This window comes from Pleurodeles waltl, chromosome 4_1, assembly GCF_031143425.1.
Source record: "Pleurodeles waltl isolate 20211129_DDA chromosome 4_1, aPleWal1.hap1.20221129, whole genome shotgun sequence".
Taxonomy (NCBI): Eukaryota; Metazoa; Chordata; class Amphibia; order Caudata; family Salamandridae; genus Pleurodeles; species Pleurodeles waltl.
This window is the reverse complement of record NC_090442.1, coordinates 778,203,957-778,227,779: the sequence shown is the minus strand read 5'-3', so window position 1 is coordinate 778,227,779 and position 23,823 is coordinate 778,203,957. Positions and strand designations below refer to the sequence as shown.

At 44.4% G+C, this 23,823-nt stretch overlaps 1 protein-coding gene across 3 annotated transcripts in view; it reads left to right on the top strand.

Annotated features, from left to right (window-relative positions):
• The window catches only part of LOC138288162 (arylsulfatase A-like), a 234,653-nt gene that overhangs the window by 188,623 nt on the left and 22,207 nt on the right, over positions 1 to 23,823 (top strand). For all 3 annotated transcript variants that reach the window (XM_069229471.1, XM_069229470.1, XM_069229469.1), the window contains 3 exons: positions 8,494 to 8,618; positions 9,489 to 9,616; positions 15,342 to 15,444. In XM_069229471.1, the coding sequence (XP_069085572.1) occupies positions 8,494 to 8,618; positions 9,489 to 9,616; positions 15,342 to 15,444 (356 nt within the window). The remainder of the gene's footprint in view (positions 1 to 8,493; positions 8,619 to 9,488; positions 9,617 to 15,341; positions 15,445 to 23,823) is intronic.

Sequence of the window (23,823 nt, the reverse complement as noted above, 5' to 3'; positions counted from 1 at the left end):
AAGGGAGAGTGGTTAAAGGGTGCCCAGCACCTGGGGCTACCGCCCCCCACTCTCCACAGCCACAGTGGTTGGAGAGCTTTGAGAGGCCTGGGGCCTGGCTCTCCTCCCTGGCAGCTGTCAGAAATCACTGTGGCTTGCTGTCCGGGTGGACAGAGTTATCCCTGGGGAGGGGACAAGTGTCACACCCCAGGGGTAGAGTGGGCAACCCCACTATGTTGGTCATGGTGGTACTATCCTGCTCCTGGGATACATCTGTGAGCAAAGTAAGGTTAGGTGCTGCACAGATGGGATCCGCAGGAAAGGAGAAAGGTTCCCCATGGATGGGCTTAGTGGGCCCTGAGAGTATGGACAGAGGAATCCAATGGGAGTCAGGAAGGCGAAGAACTGGAGCATGCCCCTGCTGTTGTGGGCCTGGGTCCTTGTTCTGTCGCCTCAAACAGGGAAGTACATCAGGATAGTGATTGTTCTCCCCTGGCTTTAGGCTGGTGGGGGGTCATGTTGGACCTGGCTTTTTGACGGGGACATCCCCAAACTTTTTGCCTCCTTCCTCCTATTTTTTCTGACCTGTTGTTGTTGGCTTTTGACCTCTGAGCACTTTACCACTGCTAACCAGTGCTAAAGTGCATATGCTCTCTGTGTAAATTGTACTATTGATTGGTTTATCCATGATTGACTATTTAATTTACCTATAAGTCCCTATTAGAGTGCACTACATGTGCCTAGGGCATGTAGATTAAATGCTACTAGTGGGCCTGCAGCACTGGTTGTGCAACCCACCTCAGTAGCCCCTTAACCTTGTCTCAGGCCTGCCATTGCCAGGCCTGTGTGTGCAGTTTCACTGCCACTTCGACTTGGCATTTAAAAGTACTTGCCAAGCCTAGAAATCCCCTTTTTCTACATATAAGTCATCCCTAATGTGTGCCCTAGGTAACCCCTAGAGCAGGGTGCTGTGTAGGTAAAAGGCAGGACATGTACCTGTGTAGTTATATGTCCTGGTAGTGTAAAACTCCTAAATTCGTTTTTACACTACTGTGAGGCCTGCTCCCTTCATAGGCTAACATTGGGGCTGCCCTCATACACTGTTGAAGTGGCAGCTGCTGATCTGAAAGGAGCAGGAAGGTCATATTTGGTATGGCCAGAGTGGTAATATAAAATCCTGCTGACTGGTGAAGTCGGATTTGATATTACTATTCTAGAAATGCCACTTTTAGAAAGTGAGCATTTCTTTGCACTAAAAACTTGTTGTGCCCTTCAATCCACGTCTGGCTAGGTTTAGTTGACAGCTCCTTGTGCATTCACTCAGACACACCCCAAACACAGGGTACTCAGCCTCACTTGCATACATCTGCATTTTGAATGGGTCTTCCTGGGCTGGGAGGGTGGAGGGCCTGCCCTCACACAAAGGACTGCCACACCCCCTACTGGGACTCTGGCAGACAGGATTGAACTGAAAGGGAACTTGGTGCATTTCTTAGAGACTCTTTGAAGTCACCCCCACTTCAAAGGCACAACTTAGTATAAAACAGGGCCTCTGCCCTACCTCATCAGACACTTGCTGGAGAAGAAACCGGAACCAGAAACTACATCCTGCCAAGAAGAACTGCCTGGCTGCTCAAAGGACTCACCTGTCTGCTTTCTCCAAAGGACTGCTGTCTTGCTGTTGCCCTGCTGCCTTGCTGAACTCTTGTCTGGCTGTGAAAGTGCTCTCCAAGGGCTTGGATAGAGCTTGCCTCCTGTTCCTTGAAGTCTCAGGACCAAAAAGACTTCTGCCTTTCACGTGGCCGCTCCGTGCGCCGAAAATTTCGACGCACAGCTTGTTTCGCGGCGAGAAAAACGCCGCACACCGACGCTGATCAACGCGACGCCCTCGGGACGATCGAGACTTCGACGCACAACCTCGCAAGGACAAAGCCGCCCGACTTCCAAGGAGAAATCGACGCGACGCCTACCGTGAGTGCGAAACTTTGACGCACGGCCTCGCAAGGACAACGCCGCCCGACTTCCAAGGAGAAATCGACGCGACGCCTGCCGTGAGACCAAAATTTCGACGCACGGCCTCGCAAGGACAACGCCGCCCGACTTCCAAGGAGAAATCGACGCGACGCCTACCGTGAGATCGAAACTTCGACGCGCAGCCCCGCAGAACAACGCGCAGCCGGAAAATAAGCAGGAGAATCCACGCACAGACCCGGGACATCTGGTAATCCCCGCGATCCACAAAAAGAGACTGTCTGCGTGCCGGAAAACGACGCCCGACTTCCCCGCGTGGAAAAGAACGACGCAAGTCTGTGTGTGCTGAGGAGAAATCGACGCACACACCCCTTTTTCCACGCATCTCTTCTCCTGTGGCCCTCTGAGGAGATTTCCCACCAGAAACCAGGTACTCTGTGCTTGAAAGACACTTTATTGCTTTTTAAAAGACTTAAAAACACTTAATATCACTTTTCAGTGATATCTTTACAAATTCGTATTGCAACTTTGATCGTTTTGACCTACAAGTACCCAGATAAATATTCTATATTTTTCTAAACACTGTGTGGTGTATTTTTGTGGTGTTATACTATGGTGTTGTATGATTTATTGCACAAATGCTTTACACATTGCCTTCTAAGTTAAGCCTGACTGCTCGTGCCAAGCTACCGGAGGGTGAGCACAGGCTGATTTTGGATTGTGTGTGACTTACCCTGACTAGAGTGAGGGTTCTTGCTTGGACAGAGGGCAACCTAACTGCCAACCAAAAACCCCATTTCTAACAGGTATGTTTACCCATATAGATAGCCCTCCAGATGCACGCCCATGGTGAGAGGGAACGTCAGGGACATTATTGCACAGATAACCATTAACTATTGAAGGCAATGTGTTCCAGGTTTCCGAAATCGGACAATGTTTTAGCCCTTAATAACATTCAACCAATCGGGTATGTTAATCTTTGACTGGAGGACTGACATATTCCAACTAAATATTCTCAGCGGATTAGCCAAAGGATTAGCAGCAGTAGAATGTGTTAAGGACGTGTCATTATGGGTGATTAATTCCTGTGGCATTAGTGATCCTCCTTGTAGGCATTCTGCATCCTCAAGGTTGCAAAGTGGGGAAAACATATTTGTGCAAAGAGAATAGGGCACCTGATTGGGGGCAGCACAGGCATGAGTGGATGTGGTGATTGTTTTATAAAAATAACCAAGAGATAAAGCAACAACTTTGATTTAAGTTTCTGTTGAACAGTTGTATTCTTATGCTTTCAGTATGTTCCTTACACAAACGCCTCTGAGCGATTATTACAACACAGTCCGCCTCAATGTTTTTTCTCGTTTGGCCAAGGCAGCCCACCCTCCTCACCATTATAATCTCATTGAGGCAAGGCATTACAATGTTTATATTTATTTACTCAACCAATGAACAGCCCTATTCCGGTGCTGATCCGATGACTCCTGTTGACCAGATCTAAGGGGAGGAACCCCTGGTAAAATTAGAACGTAAGGGTTAGCTGCTGGGGGCAGGCTCAAAATATCCAAACTAGGAGGAAAGTCGGGCCCCTGAGCAGCCTTATTTGATGAACCAGTGATTGCCAGATGTGGACAAGCTGAAATAGATTGGCCGGTTAGTGTTTGTATATATTTGACCTTCACGTGCCCACAAGCCTGGCGTTCACTTTAGATGAAGGTTAGCACTTACCCCAGGGCTGTTACCCCCGGCCTTCAAGTTACCACCCAAAGAGTAACAGGGGTTATTTGGTCCCTTACAGATGACCTGTTTCCATTATTCCCTTACTCTCCATAGTTGGTTGGTTAAATACATTGGACCGAAGGTTCTCTGGGCCAGATGTATCAAAGGGTTTTACCCATTCTGAGTCAATGGGAAAATGCTTTGGTACATCTGACCCTCTATTCGGTCCTAACAGTCAGATAACAGTTTTAGTTTCCCCTTTGAAATACTTCTAAATTTCTCACACATGCTAGCATATGGCAGAGAATCCTGCAACAGAGAATCACACGTCTGCCACCTTCTTCCCCAGTTGCGTGTTGGCGCGTCCGGGCGCAGTCAGTGATGGGGCACAGAGTCCCTTGTGCATCCCAATTGCTGCAGCAGGTCCCTCCAAGTACGATAATACGTGTGAACACAAAAGGAATCAGGAAGATGGATTGTGGCACATTTATTAAAGCTGCTTTTCCTGTCATGACGTTTTTAAACTTTTAAACTAAATGCGTGTCTGGAAAGGCAAACTCAGACCAGTTCATTTAAGACAAGTTCCTTCTTGCATATTTTGCTGTTTGTAAATTAAGATTGTCTTACTAAACTATCAAATATGAATCCAGACCAGTGGTGAAATGTATTTTATATTTTTTTAATTTGAATTACATCTGTTCACCATCTTTTCTTCAGAGAGTATTGTTTTCCTCTACCAATGGGGAAACAGAGAAAGGGTAACTACTTCAGCTTATTGTCTCCTCTTTTAGTGGGACTCAAAATGATCAGGTGAAAAAATCTTCCAACTTACTGAGGACTAACTTAAAACTCCACATTGTTCTTTTTCTTTTCACGAGCAGCAGCCATGCTGCTTACTCGTTCTTCTATCCAGAATTTCAGACAATTGTATTTCTATTCTGCTGAGTTGTGATAGCACTGCTGGTGCTAACGATTGCAATGGCTGCTTTTCTATATCATTTTTGTTTCTACCTCTGCTGCCTCCGTCATCTGTATGTTCTACCAACGGTGGATGATATCCTGCCCCCCCACCTTCACACCTGACTAAATACTCTCTCGTTTTGACTTCTGCCTTCTTGGTTTCCTCATTCTATCATTGCTATAGATTCGAAACTAGAGGGCGATAAACGAAGAGAAATATTGCATGGGGTTCCATTGCCTCCTCAAGCAGATCAATGCAAGGTGTCAAAGAAAAACTCTGCTTCACATTTAGGTTGAGTCTGAAAAAATTATTGCAAAAATTAATAGTATGAGTCACAGAATGCACCAACAAGTGAATTCCCCTACACTAGTAATGAAGACAAGCTCCACAAGAATAGGCAAGATGCAAATAAATACCCCATCACAAATTGTTTGCAATACTGGTTGTAGGACTACTTTCTCATAAAGAATACAAATTGGGTGCATGGATGAGCAGCTCATGATAGACAGTCTTGATATGTAACAATGTAAACAGTTTCAGGTGAGCAAACTGGTTGTGCCACATTCACATCCTGGGTTCCCAGGCTCATCGTCTCTCACCTCAAAAATGGGCTCATTCGTGGGGCATAAAATAAAGCAGAAATCAAGGCAGTTACAGGATACAATAGTTAAGAATTAGCATTTTAGTTTCACAAAGGTCTAATTCAGTATCGTGTAGCCAGAATTACACCCTCCCTTATTGACATCTAATACACTATTACCCCAGATAGACGAGGGCAATTTGGGCAATCTCAGTGGCTGGTCAGCAACAAGTGTGATTATCTAAAACATACTGCACATTTTAGTCCATGTGTTTGGCGAAAGGTGCGGTAGCTTATGTTATTCTGTGTCCCAAAATGCCTTTTATGCCCATGGCATGAAAATGGTGGGATATCCCTAAGCACAGCTTCACCAGAGCAGTGCAAGAGACGGAGGCTCCCCGGATTAATACACTTTATCAAGTGTCTAATAAAAGGGTCTTCCCAACTGAACTCCTTATTGTGCATTGAATGTTAAAAAAAAATGTAATTGTGAATCGTAAGAGCACCAACAATGCCACAGGAGTAATCGTTTCACTACTAGCAACTTCAGATCAAATATAGGTTTCTGTAATATGCTTCCGTTGGTAGAAAGTTGCTGGGGACAAGGGAAAACCGGTGATTGCCTCTAAGGTTTGTGGTTCTCAGTCTGATGCAGTGGTGTTTACTCCAGGAACCATTATCTTCATCATTGAAACGGTGCTGTATTATTGTATGAAGATGACTAGGTTGCTGTTATTGACCCAATCACTTGGGGTGATTTGGTGTCACAAAGAGCTCATTTCTGAGGCTAGAGGTAGATGGTTGGTCCCAGGGAGAATCTGAGTGGGAGGTGCTTGGTTAACAGCAAATCAATTTATAGCATTATGTTAGACCTGACATGGTTTAGGGTGGTCACCCTAACTTTTTGCCTGCCTCCCTCCACTTTTTTGACTCTGTTTTTGCTGGCTCTTAGACTCTGCGCACTTTACCACTGCTAAGCAGTGTTAAAGTGCATATGCTCTCTCCCTTTACACATGGTAACTTTGGATTATACCCAATTGGAATATTTAATATACTTATAAGTCCCTAGTAATGTGCACTGTATGTGCCTAGGGCCTGTAGATTGAATGCTACTAATGGGCCTGCAGCACTGGTTGTGCCACCCACTCAAGTAGCCCCTTTACCTTGTCCCAGGCCTGCCATTGCAAGGCCTGTGTGTGCAGTTTCACTGCCACTTCGACTTGGCATTTAAAAGTACTTGCCAAGCCTCAAGCTCCCCTTTTTCTACACTTAAGTCACCTCTAATGTGTGCCCTAGCTAACCCCTAGAGCAGGGTGCAGTGTGGGTAAAAGGCAGGACATGTACTGTGTAGTTACATGTCCTGGTAGTGTAAAACTCCTGAAATCGTTTTTGCACTACTGTGAGGCCTGCTCCCTTCATAGGTTAACATTGGGGCTGCCCTCACACATTGTTGAAGTGGCAGCTGCTGATCTAAAGGGAGTAGGAAGGTCATATTTAGGATGGCCAGAATGGTAATACAAAATCCTAATGACTGGTGAGGTTGGATGTAATATTACTATTTTAGAAATGCCACTTTTAGAAAGTGAGCATTTCTCTGCACTTAAATCTTTCTGTGCCTTACAATCCACGTCTGGCTAGGTTTAGTTGACAGCTCCTTGTGCATTCACTCAGACACACCCCAAACAAAGGGTATTCAGCCTCACTTGCATACATCTGCATTTTGAATGGGTCTTCCTGGGCTGGGAGGGTGGAGGGCCTGCTCTGACACAAAGGACTGCCACACCCCCTACTGGGACCCTGGCAGACAAGATTGAACTGAAAGGGGACCTGGTGCACTTCTAAGCCACTCTTTGAAGTCTCCCCCACTTCAAAGGCACATTTGGGTATAAAACAGGGCCTCTGCCCTACCACCTCAGACACTTGCTGGAGAAGAAACCTGAACCAGAACCTGCATCCTGCCAAGAATAACTGCCTGGCTGCTACAAGGACTCACCTGTCTGCTTTCTACAAAGGACTGCTGCTTTGCTGTTGGCCTGCTGCCTTGCTGAACTCTTGTCTGGTTGCCAAAGTGCTCTCCAATGGCTTGGATAGAGCTTGCCTCCTTTTCCCTGAAGTCTCAGGACCAAAAAGACTTCTCTTCTTCATTTTGACTCCTCGTGCGCTGAAAAATTTGACGCACAGCTTGCTCCGCGGTGAGAAAATCGCCGCACGCCGACGCTGCCCGACGCGACGCCTATGGGGCAACCGGAACTTCGACGCATGGCCTCGCATGGACAACACCGCCTGGTTTCCAGAGAGGAAATCGACACAACGCCTGCCGTGAGAAAGAAAATTCCAAGCACGGCCTCCCGCAACAACGCGCAGCCGGATAACAAGCCGAGGAATCCATGCACAGACCCTGGGACATCTGGTAATCCCGCGAACCATAGGAGTCGGCCCGCTTGCTGGAAAACGACGCACGTCTTCCCTGAGTGAAAAATAATGACGCAAGTCCGTGTGTGAAGGGGCGAAAGCGAGGCACACACCATTTTTCTTCCCGCAGTACGACGCACGTCTCCCTGTGTGAAAAATAACGACGCAAGTCCGTGGGTGAAGGGGCGAAACCGATGCACACACCATTTTTCCACGCCTCTCCTCCCCTGCGGCCCTCTGCGGAGATTTTTCACTCCAAACCAGGTACTTTGTGCTTGAAAGAGACTTTGTTTGCTTTTTAAAGACTTAAGACACTTTATATCACTTTTCAGTGATATTCCTACAAATTCTTCTTGCATCTTTTATTGTGTTGACCTACAAATATCCAGATAAATATTCTATATTTTTCTAAACACTGCGTGGTGTATTTTTGTGGTGTTATATGGTGTTATTGTATGATTTATTGCACAAATACTTTACACATTGCCTTCTAAGTTAAGCCTGACTGCTTGTGCTAAGCTACCAGAGGGTGGGCACAGGATAATTTGGATTGTGTTTGACTTACCCTGACTAGAGTGAGGGTTCTTGCTTGTACAGAGGGCAACCTGACTGCCAACCAAAAACCCAATTTCTAACAATTAGGAAATGCCTCAAGATGTTATTGTTCTAAAGCTTCTCTAAAAGTTTACCAGCTAGAAACTCAAATTTTCTTGCCACAACTTTCCTGCTGCATGTTTTAATGTTGCCTGCTGAAGCATACCACATTGAGACGTGCAGCATTTCATAAGTACATTTTTAAACATAACTGTAAAAAAGTCTGTTTGGGTTTGGGACTGCTCAATAAATCTTTTTTTTTTTTTTTTTCTCACTCAAGCCCTGAAACAATGCGCAAGTTCCGGGGTGGAAGCTCTGGGCTGCTGAAGTGTGGTAAGGGGACGACCTATGATGGTGGAATGAGAGAGCCTGCCATTGCCCATTGGCCAGGACGCATAGCTCCAGGTACAGCACCATATGATATCATATATAGAATTCTGTTGCATGAAGGAAGCAGCAATCTGGACAGTGAGGAGCCTGCCTTTGGACAGTACTGATACCTGTACAAACGTAAAGTGTAATTCCCTAATCAGAGTTTTCTACGAGGCAAGGATTGCTATTTAAGTGCGAAATTGAATAGGCTCAACTTTCCCTTTTAATCAGTTACAGTTCTGTGCAGTTCTGTATATTGGTTTCTTTTGGAAAGTCAACCATCTTTTGCTGGGAAAGATATTTCCAGGTACAGTAAAGTCTAACAATGTATGTACAGGGAATCTCATTTACAGATGGGATGAAAGGCCTACCATTGCCTCTTGGCCAGGAATGCTATATCTAGATAAAATGTATTGTCTTATTAATTCCCAGTATCATGAAGGTGATAAGTAAAGAGGGTGGACCGTTTGAGGGTGTTCTGTAATATAGGGACTATGGCACATCTATTGAGGTATAGCATTGAAGTGTAACAGAGAACACGTCTGAGGGATAGGGGTAAGGGCAGGCCAAGAGACTGAAATTATATCTGACCCTTTAGCAGTCTTCCCAAGTCCAGTTAAATCTGTTGTGTGCACGATGAAGGGATCTTAGTTGAGTAGCTATGAGCTCTGAGCCGTAATGTAAAAAGTGTTAATCCTTGTAGAAAGTGACGGTATAGACATTTGATAGTCAGCTGCTTCCAAACAAGAAACTCTTTGGGCTCCAATTGAATATTTTTTGATAGTAGTGTCATCTGACTGAGTTCAGAGAGGAGATGTCCTGGATATAAACTTGCAAAGGATCTCCAAGTACACAAACTAAAGGGCTTGCCTCTAACTGAATGTTCTACTTCATTATCCCCAGGGGTGACCCATGAGCTGGCCAGTGTTTTGGATCTCCTGCCAACCATTGTTACGCTGACTGGAGCACCTAAACCCAATGTCACCTTGGATGGATATGATATTACTGATGTGCTCTTGAAAGACAGGCAGGTAAGTCATTCCCTATTTAAATGACCCACAGCATCAGAATCTTGAACATTATCATACCTGATGTGCCTTCCTCCCTTGTAGTATGTGTTCCTCTAGTATTCATCAAGGCTCTCTCACTTTATATGTGTGAAATCTGGTTTGGGGAGTACCAGAGCCATCTAAGGTTCCTAGACCCCACCTCTATCAAGGTGGACTCTTCACACCGGAGTCCTATTGCCTCCGTACCATGGACTCTCAGACTGAACTACCTTTGAGCACTAGGTTCTCAGGAAAGTGAAGTGGTGCTCTTGAAGACAGACTACAGAAGGTGCAGCGGGCTGGAAGCTCAAAACTCAGCAGTGTACACCAGTAACATTCAATAAATGAATGTCAAGCTAGTGTGTTTACTATGCAATTACAGTTTACTACTTAATTTACAGAATTACAAATATGCAATATTTTAGTGAAATTGATAAGAGTCTTTCAGAATAACCAGCGTCAAAATCGCCTGCACATAAAATGTTTCACATGGGGCAACTAGCAACGTAAACCTCGTATCAGTGAAGCGCTGTCCATGAAGTTGTAGACTACATGCTAGAAAATGGGCATTAGGACCACCCCTTCAAAATATATTTTGTTGCAATAAAAAACTTAAGCCTACACACTTTTTCAGTTGTTAACGATATAAAGTAAAGCTGTTAGACCTGGCATCCTTGGCGTAGTCTCCTGTCTCTTTTTTGCCTCTGCTTCCTATGTTTTGACTGTGAGCTGGACTCTGTTTTTGCTGTTTTGGTACTCTGGGCACTTTACCACTGCTAACCAGTGCTAAAGTGCAAGTGCTCCCTGTGTAAATTGTATGTGTAATTGGCTTTTCCATGATTGGCATATTTGATTTAATAGTGAGTTCCTAGTAAAATGCACTAGAGATGCCCAGGGCCTGTAAATCAAATGCCACTAGTGGGGCTGCAGCACTGAGTAGCCCTGTAAACATGGCTTAGACCTGCTACTGCAGGGACTGTGTGTGCAGTTTTAAACTGCCTATTCGACCTGGCAAGCGTACCCACTTCCAGGCTCAAACCTTCCCTTTTTAAACATGTAGGGAACCCCTAAGGTAGGCCCTAGGTAGCCCCTTGGGCAAGGTGCGGTGTATGGTAAAGGTAGGACATGTAACAGTGAAATACTGCCAAATTCGGTTTTCACTGTTGCAAGACCTATCCCTCTCATAGGTTAACACAGGGGCTGCCTTTAAATATCTTTTAATTGCAGTTTCCCTTTAAGAGCAGATAGAAATAGGGGGTTTGGTGTCTCTGGACTCACAATTTAAAAATACATCTTTTAGTAAAGTTGTTTTTTGAATTGTCAGTTTGAAAATGCCACTTTTAGAAAGTGGGCATTTTCTTGCTTAAACCATTCTGTGACTCTGCCTGCTTGTGTATTCCCTGTCTGGGTCAGACTGACAGTTGGGCTGTTTGTGAATCCCCTCTAGACGGTGACACAAAGGGAGCTGGGGTGTAGCCTACATATCCTGATGCAGCATCTGAGCTAGAGTGGAGGGAGGAGTGGTCACTTACATCTGAATGAGCTGTGCCTGCCCTCAAACAATGCAGCCCCCTGGTGTGGGTCTGGGACCAGGCCTGGGCAAGGCAGGATCTTGTAAACAACACAGACTTTCCTTTGAAGTTTGCCTACTTCAAATGCAGAAAGGGGTATAACTAGTGGACCCAAACCCCCAGATTTTTAGATTACTTCTGGAACCAGGAGGAACATCTGCCAAGGAGAAGAGCTGAAGAGCTCGAGGAAGAGTACTGCCCCTTTGCCTGTGACTGTGCTTTGCTGGGTTGACCTGCAGTTGCTGCTTCTACTTGAAAGAGGACAAAGTCTGGACTTTGTGATATATTCCTGCTTGTGAAGAATCTCCAAGAGCTTGGACTGAGCTTGCCTCCTGTTTTGACGTCTCAGGGCCACCAAAGACTTCCTCTGCCAGCACCTGCACACTCTGCTAAGACTCCTGCCCTGCCAAGTGGTGCCTTATCCATTTCCTGGGCCCTTGAAAGGTGAATTTGGCAGAACAAGGACTGAAATCCACGCGTAGAACACTGTGCGGGGAAAATTTCAAAGGAGCACCTGCATTGCGGCTGAAAAACTATGCACCACCCGCTTGTGGCTGCTGAGAATGCAAACCCCACGCACTGCGGTTTTCCAACACCATGCAGCCGGATTTCTCACACATCATTGCTGGTGTCAAAAATCAAAGCAAGTCCGCACGGATCCGAGGTGCCCGTCCAGAAATGGACGCATCGCTCTCTTGCGGGAGAGAAAAATGACGCATCGCCTACCCGATCGAAGAGGAAACGACGCACAACCTAATTTGCGTGTAAGGAATCAGCGCATTGCTTACTTTTTCGGTGCACGCTTACCCGTGCACCTTTATTTTTGATGTAAACCAGATAAAATCAACGTTTCCATTGTTTTCTATAGATTAAGAATCTATTCTTTTGAAAATGTGTATCTTGACTTGTGTATGTTGGATTTTTGTCGTTTTGGTCTTGTTTGATTTAGCTAAATATTGCCTATTTTTCTAAACCTTTGTGGTGTCCATTATGTAGTGTTTTCACTGTATTACTGTGTGTTGGTACAAATGCTTTACACATTGCCTTTGAGCTAAGCCTGACTGCTTGTGCCAGGCTACCAAGGGGAAGAGCAGGGGTTGTCTTAGGAGTGTAACCCCCTTACCCTGACTAGAGCAAGGGCCCCTGCCTGGTCAGAGTGCTTACTGACTGCCAACCTTAGACCCCATTTCTAACAAAAGGTCTACTGCTTTTAACAGGACTTATCCGAATGTGTAATACAAGGCTACTGGCTTTAGCATAGTTAGTGCAATGAACATGGAACTGGCTGCAGGCTTCTACAAGAGGTTTTCATTAGAAATAAACCATGGTCATAGACTTTAACATTGAATTGGCCATAGGTTCTATTATATGGTGAGACCAGCTGGTTATACAGGTTGACCTAGCATATGTACATTTGCATGAATCCTGTCTCTGAAGATATAAAGATTACATATGGCCAGACCTTAGAAAAGTGTTTTTTCACATGAAGTAGTCCCCTAAAGAAACCTCCATAACTTTTAGCTAGGTTAATTATTGATTCATGTGAACCTGTGGACAAAAGCCTGTGACGTGCTTGAAGGTTGCCTGGCAACCTTGGGATCAACCTTTGCTTCGCTTCTTTTGCTTCACTTGCATCGTAATTCCTCATAAAAGAAACCATGACCCTGGTGTGGGACATGCTCTGCAAGTGTCTCTGCTGATTTGGCACACACATAACTCACTCTGGTGCAGCTACTTTCTTGCTTCATGGTACCTGGGATTCTCATCTGCCTGCTTGTTCCTATGGCAAAACCAGTCCTGGGTTGCTTGTATTCTGGTTAAGGGAGGCCCTGGTTTGTCAGTTGAGGCTGGACTGGTTTAAGTGGAGTAGGGTGAGGACTGATTTGCATATGGCTGGAACCAAACTGAGGTGGTATGGTGTCCACAATAATGATGGACTGGGATGTAGCCCAGAGTAATTAACAGTGGCTGAGATTAATTCAAGCATTCCAGCATCACTTTTTTATACATCTACAATGTGTAGTCACAGATGTCAGCAGCTGTATGGCTTTTGGCCTAACATTTTCTTGTAGACCCTCACAGCCTCTGACACCACTGTTTTCTTCTCGTGGCAAAATAGCAGCTTAGCTATAAGGGCTGTGAGCTCGCTCACCTGCCCAGCCCTGTTGGGCCCCTGGCCTAGGGCTCTCCATCAGGAGCACCCCACATGCCCTTCACAGAATGCCATTGCCTCTGCCTGCACTCCTGAACCGCCCAGTTGCACAGCCTCTTTACTGTGACTGGCCACGAAGCGCAGAGCAGTTCCACTTTCCGTTAGGCCTTGGAGGGAGACAGAAACTGGTGCCAGCAAAGAGTCCAGAAGAGTGCAAGAATACTAAACAGGCACCTGAGGGTTCCTGACCAGGGTCATAATGTCGCCGGTTCATCCTCCTTCCTTCCCAGACTCATTATCTGGTCTCCTTCCCTTTCCATAGGCAGAGAGGAGGAGTGCTCCACAATTGATGAGGGGTGTACCTAATCGAATGGTGTCACATCATCCCTGCACATTTTATTACCACTCAAGAAACGGCCCCACTGCCTTTCTCAAGCGCACACAGTCTTCTGGGTAAATTACAAGATGCTAGTTCTCTCCAAAATCAGTGCATGTCATTCTCGGACCTTGCAGGTCTGTTCTTCTTTCTCAAAAATGTTCAAAGAGGTCTGCTCCTGGGCAGTAGTGACGGAAGTGTGCCCTTCCCATTCTTCGAGCTAGTAGCTTCCCTTATCTTAATTAACAGGTAGTTGCTGGTGATCAGCTCATACCTGCCTGACTCCACCAGCAGGAGTCTCTCTGGAATAGGCCTAATGTCCACAGGGGCCATTAAGCTGCCTGGTGGCTAAGCTCGGTATTTAACTGTCACCCAGGCTGCTCAAAGAGATAATTTAATTAGACTGTGTGAGAGAAATATACCTACGTTTAGGTAATCCAGCTGTAGTAAAAAATAATCCTACATCTATATTTTGGGCCCAGTAAAATGTATTCAAGGCATTGATTCTTATCCTTCTACCATGTTTCAATCCAAAATTGCAGTGAACATATAACCTACACGAAGTGAAAGCACAGTAGATATAGGCAACCCAAAAAATAATGGTGTACTATCCTGTTCGTTTCTAATTAAATACTGACAAGTCAGGCTGGATCTCATCTACCACAGTGATACCTGTGCAAAGATGACAAGCTGAGTCAGACAACAGTCTTCCTTTCCAACCTTTGCGTGTGCACAGTGATGTGTACATGGGTCATGTGCAGCCTACTCGGAGCCTCTTCACCCACCTGCCCATTGTAACTGATCTTATTTTGAAATGTGGGCACTTGATGTTGCAGCTGAAAACCCTTTTCAAGAATTATCATTGACGAAACTCCATTAAGGGGTCTCACTAGAGCAGAGATCCAGAACCTAGAGATACAAGTGAGATAAAAACGTGTTTGTTTTCCACTGATAAAGCTCAGATCTCTTACTTTCTGTAATTATTCTTGCTGCAGTTTTCCATGCAGTCTCCAAGGCAAGCAATGCTGTTCGATGTTGCTCCCCGAAAAAGTGCACTGGGTGTTGATACATCACAGGGGCTCCTAGGGCATGGGGGAGTGCATCAGCAACAACACAGGGCTGCAGAGAGGATGTAAGATTGCAGCAACAACCAGCCAGGTATTCGCACAGCCGAGACAACCTGCACAGGTACCCCACATGTACTTGTGTTAGAGGGAAATCCCCTGTTTTGTACAGAACCTCGCAGCCTTTCCTTAGATCTTAACATATTCTTCCTTAAACAGTCCCCAGGCCGCAATCAAAGTCAGCGGGGAAATGACAGAATTCCATTTTCTCACAAAATCGTTGCTTTGACAAAATATTTGCTCATTGTGCCAACAACCAACATGAAAGACTGCAACAACAATGTGCCATGCATGCTGTCTGAGCAGCTTGCGTTTTTTCCACCTTTCTCTCTAGCTAGACATGTTGGAAATGTACACGTACAGTTTTCTCTTACTGGAACTCCTAGCTGTATTTCCAGTATTGTTGCCATGTCCGTCTCCATATTGTTAGTGGTGCTGCTCTGCTTTGCGTTAACAATGCCTGTGCTATGCCTTGTTTCTACAGAGTAAGAGGAAATCAATGTTCTTCTACCCGGCATCTCCAGAGAAGGCACAAGGGGTCTTTGCTGTGCGCTATGGCAAATACAAAGCCCACTTCTTCACACAAGGTATGTTGTTGCCCAGTGTGCCTAATGAAATGTACAAGTAATTGGCTGAGGACAATGAGAGTGTAGGCCCACTGGAGCAGATTACTCGGGTAGAGCGTTGAATGGGAGGACTGCTCAGCCAGGCTGAAGGTGGGTGAGGCTGTAAAAAAGTGCTGAGTCCCTGAAATGGGCAAGCAGTTAGGTAAGATTGGTGGTGACCCAGGAGCAAAGTCATATTTTTAGTTTAGCAGTTTATCAGAAGCTTGGTTCATAACGTCATCTGCACTTACTCAGCAGATCGCATTTTTGTAATGATTAGGTACATGAGATATTACATGATGTGGGGATGGGACGCATCATTACATTTGTCGCTACAGATTTTTTATGTTGGGGAAAGAACAGTCATGATGTGATTGAATTACATGATTGGAGCTTATGCCCTGTGCGCACCTTATGTCATACTGATACCATTATCCAGTAGGTTTGAAAAATATCTGAAGATTGGGTGCTGGTGTCTCAGAAAGAGTGGGCTAAACTATTTCACAAACCACATAACAGTAATATACACCCGTTCTTGTTTATTTGCCTGCAAAGTGAAATTAAGCTCCAAATAATGCAGAGGTAAATATGAGAAATACATGGATTGTATAGTTGTGCACTTTGTGTAGTTCTCACTTGCAAAGCAAGGTTCATGTGGGTCTAGTCGGATCTTGTTTTGCTATGGACAGCCCTGCGAACTTCCCAAACTAGATAGTTCTTGATTTGTGGGTCTTTGCCCACCGTGGTAGTGGGCAGAAAATTTCACACAATAGCACTGGAATTAACTTCCACACACCGCACAATAAAAATAAAATGCCCTGTCTTAGTTTGGAATATGCTCCTAACTTCCCAAATCACACATCTGTATATTGTGGTACTGACATATGATGGCAATTCAAAACTGTAATAGATTCACCTTACAATGCATCATCTATTCAGAATGGTGTGTAAAGGGAGGGAGCAGAAGTCAAATTCTGCCCTCAACCTTACATTACCAAGCTTTAAAAGGAGTTGTGTTGTCCCTAAGAGCAAAATATGTGCCCTGTTTTGTTCTCCTAGGGACTAACCGTTCTGGTTAATAGTGGGTGATCACTTGATGGGAGGCAGTCCTAATCATGGGTGGTTGGCAGGCAGCCTTTTTCCTCTACTTCTGGTGTGGGTGAAGGGCATGCAAATTCAGTGCCACGTTTTTATGGAATGGCTGTACAAACAAATGTTAAAATTGAAGCCTGAACTCTGAGGAAGAGTCTTTGTTTTCAAACTAGAATTGTATTACTCAATGTTTCTTATTTCACCAAAGCACACTCTGTACTCACTTTGTCACTAAGCACCAATCACGTCACCATATCTTGGATGACCTATTTGTTTATACAGTTTCGTCATTGTTATAATACCAATTAAAATACTGTTGACTTCTTATAACTAACTGTTCAAATATCCGTTTATTGAGCATAATAAAAAGACTGTATTCTCTGCAGAACCTCCCTCACCTCTAGGTCACTGTTTTGCTATAGAAGATCTTCTGTAATGTTCATGATGAATGTCGTGCCCTCTACTGGCCTGAAACCATATTGGTGATCACAAATAAAGGATTGTTTTCCTTGTACTGTTGTAGCTGTTTTGTAATCTTATTTTCCTCGATTACCTCCTCCTTTGTACCAAATCCCGTGAACCATGCCACCATCATGTATTTTCTTAAGAACCAAGATCACGGTTGTTAGTTGTGCTTCAAGAGAGTGGAGGAATTTTTCCAAACAGGTTGCCATGCAGCATGCTGGGGCTATGTTGGATGTCTTTGTACATTGTTCCGCCCTGCTTGTTCCTCTCTGGTCTCTGGTTAGCAGGAGGTGAGGGGAGATTGAATCACAGGACAGATTGCTGGATGATAAGCTTGGACTGTGTGGTCACAAACCACCATTGAAATCACCACGAGCTAGCAAATTACCTTAAATCAGGAAAGAGCACAACCTTATTATTCTTATTTGTTTTTGTTTAAATAGACTACAGTAGCCTGTTTTAAAACACAGACTTGGGGGATTTATGTCTCAAAATTATTTGATACCATTTTATAAATTTTTCACCCCAAAATTAAAAGGTTTTTTCACAACTTGTGTAAAAATGATTAAGGTGGCCTCAAGCTGGCTCCTGGTCTTTGTGCTTCACCCATTCGCTTATCTGTGTGCCCCATTGCAGAAAGAAATCCTCATGAATTTTGTGCATCCAGAAAATTAATGAATTACACCTCAGAAGAGAAATTATTCATGCTGGGGCTGATAAAGGAATTTTCTCTCTTTCTTCTGAGGGAAAACATTCATTACCCTACCTTGAAAATAAAAACATGTGTTGCACAAAAGTAGAAGGAGCCACTTGCGGGAGAGTGGCCACGCAAGATAGCAAATCGGACGTGAAAGCTGATCAATGTGATCGCCCCACATTTAATCCTCTGCAATCCTGAGAAAGCACTCGACTGATAATGAGTAGGTCAACCTAAACAGATGCCCCTGACCTGAGCTCTCCCAGTGTGATCATGCGGTGCTCACTGGAGGCCCAGAATGCCAGCGTACGGCACAGGCCACATATGGAAGTTTCATGGCCATATTGAGAGGGTGAGCTGCACTGCCCCAGTGACGATCCATAGCTGGCCTGGCGTGAGACTGCCTGTGGAGAGAGTGCGACCTGCAGGCCTCTAGCAGGGAATGCAGAAACTCTGAATTACTGTGGGACTTGTTTGTGCCTGGCCCTGGGCTAGAGAGCGGCTGTGATTGATCCTCATCGTCATTCAGGCATCCTTCTGTAGCGGTGACAGAGTTTGGGGAGTGAAGACCTTTCCTCGCCTCTCGGCTGTTTGAAGAATGCCGATTGAGAATGGAGGAATGAGTGGAAGACCAGCTGGCTGTGAGTGCCTACAGGGGCCGCGAGTCGCTGCGCCTTGGGCAATGTGGTGCAGGGCTGTGAGAACGAGGATTTTAGATGTCAGCGGAAGATCCTTAAAACTACATCCGTAACAACAATGTTTTTTTGTTTTTTTTGTTTCCTGAGCCAGCGGGAGGGGACAGTGTAATATGCTTTCTGTGAAACTGAATTTGCTGGGAACTCAGGCTTGAAGACATATCTAACATGTTTACTGTTGAGAAAGCTCACAGGGCTCTTACGACACAGCCTCCACCAGGGCTTCTCCCAGGGCCCTGACAGCACGCATTCCGAATGATAAAGATTGTAATTGTATTTTTAAAGCATCCAGAATGGCGGCATAGCGCACCTTCCAAAATCACACCATAACCATTGAGAGAGCGTAGTTTATATAATCTATATTAACATCAAATGCTTATGAATTAATGTGTGATAATGCCGCATAGAAATCGCAATAATAATTTTGCTTAAATGTGCACCTGAAATGTGACCACGGGGAGTGGCCGCCAAAGTATACGTGGACTAATAATGATGACTAAAATGTTTATGTATTACTATTATGTTGATTAAGTTTATACTAATTATTAATAATTATATCATTGAATTTGTGCTGAAATCCTTATAGGCCTTAAGTTAGCATGAGCCGAAGCTTAGCTGCTTCGCTCTCATATTAAATGTATTTTTTCCTATCTTGCAGTTTGCTGACTCACAAAAGGACATGACCTTTATTTTTCTACAAACTAGAAGACAAATGTAACCATGCTAGATCCGTTCCCATGAATTTTTCCATTGCTTGTAGGATGATATTAAAACAAAATGAAACAGTGTAGATTAATGTAATGTACAAGATCATTCAAACCGGTGAAGACAATAAAGCTACTGACCAAAAGATGTGCAAAGAATTACAGAAAGATGAAATCATACCGGACGTGCCACCTCTGAAGACATCGAATAGGGGAACCAATCAAAGACTTGTAAAATAATATGGGGTGAAACTTAGGTGACACAATGTGTTTCCTGATAGGTTACAGATAGTGGGGTATAACAAATGTCCAATAGAATTTTTGGGCAATGTACAACGAAAAAGGGATAAAAACCCATGACACGGGGAGCCATTTAGAGGTGGGTTAGGGAATGCTATTGATTTTATCCAGAAACTCTGTCACTCTGTTTGGTGACTTGTTGGTTTACTTAAAACCATCCTTGCCCTTAGATTTGTTCATTTTACACTTTACCTCCTTATGAGGGAAGTGCCTTTTTGCCCCGGAGCTGAGTCCTGACTGATGGCGATTTGACTGATGTCCTGAAGATGAAGAACTGAACCTGTGCGCTGACCTAAACTTTGGCGGGTAATTATGGCAATGCAATTGTGATGTCTGTTTGCTTTTCCTTTCTAGGTACCAACTGCTTACTTTTGACAGAGACCATAGTTACATGTTTTTCCAAATTGGTGTTCTAAATTGTTTTGCATGAAGCCCAACATGCCAATGCTAATCAGTAGTCAGGACAGGTGTTCACTAAACTGACGCAAATAGACAAACGGCTAAAGTTATGCTTTGTTGAACTGACGCGTTATTGACACTCTGCTAAATTGACCTATGTTCACGCCGTGTTATGTTTTGATGTTTGTGATTTTCACCTTAATGAAATCTTACAAAGTTGCCATATCGTGACTATGCTATTATGTTTCTTGGTTTTGAGATTAACGCATCTGCTCTTAGATTTGTAATGAATAGGGAATAAAAGCCAAAAAATTCTACTAAACTGGTGTGGTTATTCATGGCTGCAAGGTCATGGTAGAATCTTGAACTGATTAATGACTTTGACTAAAGTGAAATGTATTGTTGTGATAAATATTGATGACATTATTGATGTATTGATTGACATATTGATTAGCTATCTCGTCCTAAGGTGTCTCTCAACTGGGTCAAAAGATTAATTGGCCTAAAATTAGTCCTGATGTGTAATAAATTATCATAAAGGGACGCATTAAAAGTTCTGGTAGCAGAGCAACGGTTTGGCCCTTTGGGGGCCCTAGGACGGAGTATTATTGTTTAATTTGTTTTTCTGAGATAATGAAAATTGGAGGTATGATGTGTTTCTAAATTCACCATGACTTTCCCGGGATCTCGGAGCCTGCCTAAGTGAGTTGGGAATGTTCTCGGCATCATAGCATGTGTGGTGTAGGATTTGCGCTTGCTCAGCTTATGCATTTCGCAGGTGATTTGTGAAGTTTGTGTGTATTTAGGTCAGGTAAATGTTGTTTTAGTAGGAGTGGGCGTACTCCACAGTATGAGAGTAGGGAAGTCGGCGTACTTCATATGAGTGTGGCGCTTTGTGCTCAAAATTATCCACGTGGCTGGTTCATGTACGGACCCGTCGTGGTCTAAGACTCCGGAGTATGTTGACAAGTGAAGGAGACACTTGGGTTTATGTTGTAATTTGTGCGGTTTAATTAGGTAAATCGGGCATGGTTGACAAGTCAAGTTTGAGTCAATTGTATGTATGAAACCTTCGATGGAGACTTGGCAAGTTCTAAAGTGCACTAGAGCAAACCATTGACAAGTCGAGAGTGGGATTTGCGGGTCGAATTCTGCTTGCGGGTGCGGGAACTGAGAAGGAGAGAGTAGCGGCTGAGGCTTCAAGTGAAATCTCTGTAAAGTTCTGAAGCAAATGTGTTACCCTTCCTGTAGTAAACCGGCAAAGTTGTGTTGTTGTTGTTAAGGTGCTCGCAGTAATTTTCGCATTAGTTTGGTGTGAATCCAGTGAGGGGCGGACGAGCCGCAAGACTTTGTCAGCTGCAGTGTGACGTCAGTGGTGCCGCGCTGAGATAGGTCAGTTGTCGAGAGGGGTCGCGCATGGATTGGCTGCCGTCCGTGAAGAGGCAATAGGTAGAGGAAGGTGGGTGAAGAGTGTCATGGGAATTAAGTCACTTCTTGATTAAATACAAACAAAAGAGAAGACACAAAGATTAACTTTATCAAGGCTTTTAAGAGCGCTCTGAAAGGAGACACATACATTATGGCAAGTGAAGGAGAGCCTACACCGCCTGAAGGAACTCCAGCTTATATAGTTATGGAAGAGAAAGGTGTTGCGCCTTGTTTATGGATGAAACAGTGTCACAGATTGATGTAAAAGGAGGGATGTTTGGCATTTCCGGAACACTGGACGTTCAACACGAGAGTTCTAGAGAATTTAAGGTGGATGTCAAGCGTACAAAAGCCACCTCCAAGGCCAGCTCAGTATGAGGCTTTAGCAATTTGGGATTTAATGGCTATTAAACAGAGACAAGAAAAATTCCAAAGAAGAATAAAAAGGGCAGAAAAGACTTTAGCAGAAGCTAGGTGGGATAATGAGAGCAAAATGTGGAGTCGGGGAATAGTTGACGGACTCAAATTATTCCCAGCAATAACACAGGGAGATGAGACTCAGGGGAAGAAAGCCACACGTAAAACAGACAAAGACTCTAGTAAGTCTACAGAGACTATGAGATCTTGGAAGAAGAAGACGACTCAGATGATGAAGAATTCCTAAATCAGATATTACATGATCGCCTGCCACCTTATGCAGTAAGCGACAATGTCCCGAGCACTAGTACGGGTCATGGGAACCAGACGCAGGAGAAGGGAGTTACTGATACAGCACAGACTAGTGAAACGGGTTCGATACAGAATGGTGTCAGTGTACCCACTGCTCCAGACATGCAGATACAGTTGCAACCTCCACCGCAGATACAGAGAATCTATCCAGACGTCCGAGTACTAGAGACTACTACAAATATGATAGTGCCACCAGACCCGATATATACAAAATCGAGGTTAGTGCAGATTGAGCCGACTCCACAATTGCTGCCACAACTCATACCGGGATATAACCCAGCAGCAGGACCTCCATTAATACCTGCCCCGGCTTCAGTGGATCAGACCTTTGGAGTCGCTGCTCCACGAGGTTTGGGACCAGGTCAGACACCAGCTGCAATATCATTGCCAATTACTGTTGGTCCACCAGTGCCATTGTATGCACAAGGTAAGCCTGGTATATGTGATCAGGGAGTAATGACCCAAGATGCAATAAGAGGAGGGTCCATAGGAACGCACCCGTTAATGGCCCCAGGAGAGCAAGCGGTCGAAAAACCGAGGTCTTTGCTAGACCTTAACCCGGCTGAAGCACCGTTGGAGGAAATGAGACGGGCAGGGATAGGTGTGCTAACCCCACAGACAATAAGTACGAATGCTTCACAGTCGCCAATGATGCATGCAGGGAATATTTCACTGCAAGGTTTTACTGTACAACAGTTAAATGAATGGTTAGAGAAAACCTATGCTACACAAAAGACTACAGTAACTGCAGTAGAACCGGAAAAATTGGAGAAAAATGATTACTTGAATTTTGTGAGACTGGGTGAGGAAGCTGCTGAACTAGTGGAAGAAACAATGGGGGTGAACAGATTAGGATCATACACAGAAGCTGAATTGAGGTATCTGTGCCCTAAAATCACTAAAGAATTAGGTAAGGTACATCAGAAGTTGGCGAACCTGGCAGACAAATACAATATTGATATTGAGAACACAAAACATTTGAAAAGAAGTTATAGATTAGACTTTGACTCAAAGGATTTCGAGCACATGAGGTCTGCCGGGATGAAAGCACATCTAAAAGAAATATTGCAAAGTACTCAGATCTGGGCAGCCTTAGAAAAGTGGGAAGGCTGATGGGCAAAGAAAAGAGATAAGGAGAAAAATGACAGTCCGGGATCAAGTAAGGCTAAATCTTCAGCAGATACGGAATCAGTAAAAATGTTACCCATGAGAGAAACAGCTGGTGGGGTTTTAGTTCATGTACCGTGGTCCAGGGGAGACATTCTATCTTTTACAAATGATTATCCCAGTTTGAGGGAGAAACCGATCAAGTGGTACCAACAAACCGATAGGTTTGTGAAGCTTGCGAAATGTCTCTGGGAAGATTTGAATACCTTGTTTGAGATCATTGTTCAGTCCGACTTATGGCTTGAGTGCAAGAGAGGGGTAGACTGGCCGACACCAGAGCCGGTAAGGGATAAGGTGACCGGCGCACCCTCTGAGGAGGTGATGAAGTATTATCACAAAGTAATTGAGTTTTTGAAGCAGAAAGTGTCGCCGAAAGTGACTGATTGGCAGAAAATCGACCGGACCTCACAGGAGATTAAAGAATCGATACATGCTTACTATGAGAGGTTGTTGAAGGCATTCAAACATTACAGTGGTACTGAAACTATTGAGCTGAAAGACATGAACCATCTCGTGTTCAGATTTGTTGAAGGGTTGAGACCAGAGGTTAGTCAGATGATTAAGAATCATTTGATCTGTTGGCAAGCGAAGCCGATTTATGAGGTGTTGCAGTACACAAAATACTGTAGTGACGAGATTGAGCTAAAGCAGAGAAAACTGAAGGAGAAAGTGATGGTGATGCAGA